Source organism: Rutidosis leptorrhynchoides, chromosome 8, assembly GCF_046630445.1.
Source record: "Rutidosis leptorrhynchoides isolate AG116_Rl617_1_P2 chromosome 8, CSIRO_AGI_Rlap_v1, whole genome shotgun sequence".
NCBI classification, from domain to species: domain Eukaryota; kingdom Viridiplantae; phylum Streptophyta; class Magnoliopsida; order Asterales; family Asteraceae; genus Rutidosis; species Rutidosis leptorrhynchoides.
The window spans coordinates 289,429,068-289,435,661 of NC_092340.1; the positions used below are offsets into that span (position 1 = coordinate 289,429,068).

Here is a 6,594-nt window from a genome sequence, read left to right on the forward strand (position 1 = left end):
TTTTTGTAAATTACAAAACAAAATGATCATATCAGTCACGTATTCTTTTTTTTTTTAGGTAAGCGAGGAAAACCTCATATGAACGAGCACACTGGGTCCCCATGGAAGGTAAAATCTCGGGTAATCAAGTGGTACTAGGTGAAATTGCGCATTATACGCACCTTCTAGTCACATTTTCTTTTTTTGAACAAATTGACATAGTCAGAAATTAAACCTGGGTGATGTGCTTCATTGGACAACTCGATGGTCACTCAAGCATGTCTACGTGATATATTAGTCATGTATTTCTACAAACTATAATAATGTAAAGTTATTCAAGATATTAGAAAATACATTCTATATACTAGTTTACTCACTTTTCATAAATTAGGATTTCGTTACCATTCTATCATCACTCTTGCCATTAAAAGACCATCTTTAGCGCGACTTTAGAGGACTCGAGTGACTGTGAGATGGCGACGGTGACGCCGTCTGACGCCGCTAATGTCGTGTCGCCTGATAATTTGGCGGCGTTAGTCGTTTGAGCAACGGAGAAGAAGGGGTGGCGTCAGGCTACATGGCACGTTTTTATTGATTCAAAATATATTCGTTTGAATTCAAACAAATATATTACTGTTTAATATTTTTTTAAAAGAATATAAATTTACTTATTTTCCCTATAAGTAATACTCCAATTCTCATTTCTAAATCACATTTTAATTCTTATTTCTAAATCACATTACAATTCTCATTTCTAAAACACAATTTCTAATCCGATGGTGCATAATCTTTGATCGTGAGATATTATTTTACAATCCTACGAGGAAGAAGAAGCTATTTAAGATTTCGTGCAAGAGTATTTAATCGATCAAGCGGAGTGTATCCCAAGATCTCGATTATACATTCCAAGATAGCGATATGTTGTTGCACTACGATTATGTGATGATTATTTTTTGGTGATGCCAAAATATCCACCTCACAAGTTTGATAGACGTATCCCTCAGAGTCGTCAATTGCTCATCCGAATTACAAATGGTATATCTTAATACTCTAGTGATAATATTCCCGATCATTTTAAATATTTTGTTGAACCTTATGATGCACTCAGTAGACCATTTTTTATTATTCTACAAAAGTGTACTTTCGTCATACGACAATTGGCGTATGAAACGGTTGCGTATATGTTCGATGAATACTTACAAATGACTAAGGTACTAATGTATCGTCAATATTATGTCTCGACAATGTTTGTAAATGTATCATCGACTTATATCGTAAAGAGTATACGAGAAGGCCGACAAAGCAAGACATTGCACATTTATATAGTGCACATGAAGAGAAAAATTGGTTTAAATGGATGTTGGGTAGTATTGATTATATGCATTGAGCGGAAATATTGTCCCGATGGATGGAAGGACAATATACTAGGGGTGGTAAAAAACATCCTACAATCTTGCTTGAAGCTGTTGCTTCATATGAATTATGGATATGGCATGCATTTTTCCGGATGACAGGTTTTAACAATGATTTGAGTGTTTTGAACCAATCCACTTTGTTTAATTAGCTTAAGAGAAGAATTTCTCCACCCGCATCATTCGATGTCAGTGGACATCAGTATACCAAAGGTTATTATCGAGCCGACGATATATATATATCTGGATTGCACGACTCTTACTAAAGGGTGGTCGTGTCCTACTGATGAACAAATGGCTAAATTCACTAGATTTCAATATAGTGCACGTAAGAATGTGGATAGAACATTTGGGGTTCTTCAAAGTTGATTTCAAATATCAAAGATACCTTCACGTAATTTGAAAGTGAACAAGATGAGAAGAATGATGCATTGTTGTTTCATTCTTCACAACGTGATTCAAGAAGACAATGGATTCACACTTACTAACTACGAGGAAAGAGCTCGTGTTCGTGTCCAGAAAAAACCGACCCCAGCATATTAGAAATAGAGGTTGGGATCAAGCAACGGTTAGTAGGAAAATACGAGATAAGCGGATTCATGACCAACTCTGGATGATCTAGTCGAGCATACTTGACATCTACCTCATAATTTTCGCACTTTGAACTAGTTTTTATGTAATTTTAAATTTATGAATATATATTTATGTTCGCCTGAATGTTTAGTTTATGTAATATATTTTATGAATTTTTAATTTATGTAATTTTATATTATGAATTTTAAATTTATGTAATTTAAATTTTATTATATAATATATATTAAGTAAATATAAAATGTAATCAAGAAAAAAAAAAACTAGCGGGTCATACAGTCCAGACATTCCCCGCTAAACGGGGTCACATGATAGACATTTGCTACATCATAGTCATAAAGGCAAAAAGTGCACTCTCTGACTACATATCAGCGTTAGGAAGGATCACGAATAAAAATGGTCTAAGCTCGATTATCCACAATGCACTACATTCGATTGGTTTAAACGTTCCCTGATCTTTAATTTTCAAAAAATATTTTTATAATGTCACATCTTAATTTGATTCAGGACAATTTCATACACCTCCCTTTTAAAATATGGAAATGTCAATGATATTTTGACATAAGATTTTGATAAATCCATTAAATTTTATGCAATATGTATTGTATGTATAACAGTATAAATAGTTGTACATGATAGATTGGATTTATCAAAAATTATTTTGAAAATATCATATCATTTGGAAACCATGGCCATAGCAAAAAATGATTAGTTGTAATGATACTAAAGATTATCAATAGTAACTTGATTTTCATATAAACGAATTTTTAGTTAAAAGTAGCACATATATTGAGTTTTGCTACTAAAAGCCAACTATTGAGAATGGGCATAAGATAGCAAGCCACTTGCATGTATATAACTAAAACTATGTCTATAACAACCAAGGACCCCTACACACACAAGGAGTCAAGGACCACATCTTATGTAGTACCTTGCTTGTCTGCAAACCTAACCGAATGGTCCATGGTGATGAGTGAGGACCAGACCACCGTCAGCCATATTCCCAACCCACATGCACCCAACATGCACCTTGCAGTCCATCAACCCTCTTTCATTGCATTTATTACCATACAAACAAACTTACAAACCCTCTAAAAATTTGGCACATACTACTGATACTGAAAATGCATTTCAATACTAATCATCTATTCATTCATCTCAATACAAGGACCATTTTGCTCAGACACATGGGTATTACACTATTAAATCAACACTATCATACCTAAAATGAAACCCATGAACTCTGGAATCGAATCACAACGCTTCTTCACGACATACCTTTACACCAAACGGGCGAACACTATTTGACATTTTAGCAACCGGAAAACACAAGTTTGAATTATTCCATGCCCCGAATCGCCTGCCCATTCTTAGATAAAATTCTCGAGGGAATTTGAGGTCGCCGGTTAGGTTGTTTCCATTCACATAAAGTGTGGTCAAGTTAGTCAACTCTGCTAGTTTCGGTGAAAGATATCCCGACAATTTATTGTCGTTTAATCCCAAAAACCGCAGGTTTTTAAGGTTAAAAACCGACTCAGGGATCTCCCCGGTCAGCTTCATGTTCGAAAGATCCAAAACCATTAGATTATAAAGATTTGGCCAATTCAAGTTCATAAGATCACCACTTATGGGATTATTTGACAAAATCAACTCTTCTAATGAACTCATTTCTTGATTTGCAAAGTTCAACCCACCAGAAATCTTGTTGTTGCTAATATCAAAAAGAGTTAAACTCTTCAAACTACTAATCTCACTTGGAATTTCACCTTCAATTTGGTTCTTACTCAAGTCAAACTTCAAAATAGAAGTCAACCCTCCAAAAGTCAAAGGTAAGCTCCCAGACAATGAGTTTCTACTCAAATCCATTATCAATAACTCACTCAAATACCCATAACTTTCTGGAATTTTACCTGTAAACTTGTTACCAGACAAAACCAACCTCTTCAAATTAGTCAAATTACCAATTTCGACAGGCAAATTACCTGCGAACCCGTTATCTATTAGCACAAGTGATTGAAGCTTCTTGAGGTTACCAAATGTGGTCGGGATTTGACCCGTCAAACCTGGATTCGCACGAAACTCAATAGACTCGATAGTGCTCGAAAGTGTGTCCCAGTTAGCCGATTGGATCGAAATCGGGCTGTGGTTAGGTGAAATGACACAGTTGAAAAATGACACTGATTTCAAGTGTTGTAGTTGAAACAAATGTGGTCTGAATTCAAGATTTTGAGCACAAGGAAATGAGTTATCATGAATTAGACCAATACTTAAGTCTGTAACAAACCAGAATCCATCATAAACATCACATGAAACACCCTGTTGAAATAATACAAATGCACAACATTATTTATCATCAAAATGACTAAAATGTTGACTTTTTAAATTCATCAGATAGAACTGTTTAGCAAAGTTTTTCATGCTATTTTGAATGTTATTGACTCATAAGAAGATTGGATTGCATACAATTAGTACATTAGTGGGTCCAACAAACAAAAAAGGGATAAAATATCAAATCATATAACATCAAATTACTGTTTGGACTTGGATTTTGGCTTTTCTCATGTTCTTAATGATTTTAACTATTTGAGACTATGAAATACATGTTTCACCAATCACCAGCTGTCATACATACATACATACATACATACATAAATATAAGGTTAGATTGAGTAGTGGATATTTTGATTTAACAATGAAGATAAACATACTAACTAGAAAAAAGTATAGAAAATAAAAATATAAGAAACATTTGTATACATTAGATTGAATACTTCAAATTCTTTATTTTCAACTTCAAATAAAATCCAAAAATGCTTATTTGAGTGAAATAATATAATATTGTACCTGAATGGGAGTCCAACCACAAGGATCAGGATAAAGATATGAACCATTCCACCAATTGCCAACAAACCCTTGAATAGCAGAGTATAAAGCTACTTGCTCTGTTTTCACCATTGGAGCTCCTACTGAATCTCCATCTAAATCTCCATTTACACCATTTCCTATTAAATAAACCATCAGCAACATCCAAAATACAAAATACCCATCACTTCTAACTCTAAATTCCATCACAAATGTCACAGCTTTACACCCCACACACAAAGAGAACATGAAATTCAAGAATTGATATTTAGTACTTAATTTTCAAGGAATTTGAATATGTTTATAGGATTTCAACAGGTTGACATATAGAATACAAAACCAGTGTCGAACCTGAATAGATTTTTCACTGATTTGGGATTGAAAACTAAAAAGAGATGACAGTCATAAAAAAGAAAAAAACAGAGCACATGTGAGATGATGATGATATAATAATAAAAATGAAATGGGTTTTGCTATTTTATCTCTAATCTGCAAAACTGTTAAAGAAAACCAGTTAGTTTTTAACTAGGAAAAGTCCAAAATGGCAATTTTTCAGAGCAATTTAGGGTAAAAAAAACAAGAACACATAAAGAAGGCTGAAACAGAGTGCTCTCATTTCCATGTTGTTTTATAGCAAGGCTAAGGTAGAAAAGAAAGATAGTAGAGTTACAGAGATGAAAAAAGTTGTACACATAAAATCAAAACAGCTAGAAAGCCAACAATGCACAGTTATCAATGATCTATAAATGTATAATTATAAGAGAAACAATAAGGAAAGTCTAGGAGTCTAGAGAGGGTGGGTGTGTTTAGCTTTAAAGAGAGTAATGTGTAATGGCAATTATGGTGTTTTATTGAATTGGATTATTTATTAAATTATGAAGAAAGAGAGATGGTGATGTGAGTGTTTGGATCTTTGGAGGTTGAAAGAGATTTAATTAGGGTTCCTAAAGTTAAGTTTGTTCTGGGAGGGGACCAATCTATGTGCATGTTCTTATGTGTAGGATGTTTATGTGTGCATGCAAATAATAAAATAATTATGCTAAATTATGGTTTTATAGCATTTTTCTTTTTATCCTCTTATTGAGTTGCTTAATGCGTTTCAATTATGTAGTTTAGTACCTTTTTTTTTCCGGCAAAAAGGGAACGAATTTCACTAACAAAGAAGAAGGAAACCTTACATCAAAATGATGAAAGTCACATATTACAACAAAGTTACAATTTGAAAAGGCCACTCGCTAAATCTAAGAAAAAGTTCTAACGAGCAAGTATTAAACCGAGTGTCATAAAAGACTGGAATTGTATTCTCATACATAAAATTGGTGATTATAGCATAACTTGAAAGTAGAAGCCATGCGAAAACTTTGAGCTTGATTTTAAGTACAATGGAGGCCCAACAAGTATATCTACCATTAAAAATAGTTTAATTACTATTACTATTTTATATTTGGTATAAGTTTTATTGTCACTACAAGAAAAATAATTATTTGTGACGATGTTTTTATAACTTTTAATAACGAATTATTATTTAGTCACTAATAATGCTATTTAATTACTATTAAAAAAATCATCACAAAATTTTGGTCAAAATGCGATATTAGTGATCAAACAAATGATCAGTATAGTGACCATTTTTAGTATTTTGATATCTAATAACGTTTTGTGACGGATTCGTAGTGACGAAATGACCAACCTATTTTGGTTACTGATTCGATTTAGTGACCAATTTAGTGTTATTAGTGACTAATCTCCC

At 33.1% G+C, this 6,594-nt stretch overlaps 1 protein-coding gene across 1 annotated transcript; it reads right to left on the reverse strand.

Moving 5' to 3' along the window:
• Nucleotides 1-3,044: 3,044 nt before the first annotated feature.
• Nucleotides 3,045-5,073, reverse strand: LOC139862897 (uncharacterized). Its single transcript, XM_071851526.1, has 2 exons — nucleotides 4,827-5,073; nucleotides 3,045-4,298 (listed from the first exon to the last, which is right to left on the reverse strand). The coding sequence occupies exons 1-2, from the start codon at nucleotides 5,049-5,051 to the stop codon at nucleotides 3,237-3,239; spliced, it is 1,287 nt and encodes a 428-aa protein (XP_071707627.1). The 5' UTR covers nucleotides 5,052-5,073; the 3' UTR covers nucleotides 3,045-3,236.
• Nucleotides 5,074-6,594: the final 1,521 nt, after the last annotated feature.

Excerpts from the sequence above, each read along its gene's own strand:
- LOC139862897 (XM_071851526.1), bottom strand. The coding sequence starts at position 5,051 with ATGGAATTTAGAGTTAGAAGTGATGGGTATTTTGTATTTTGGATGTTG. Across the intron at positions 4,299-4,826 it reads GTGGTTGGACTCCCATTCAG|GGTGTTTCATGTGATGTTTA; the intron begins GTACAATATTAT and ends TTATTTCAACAG.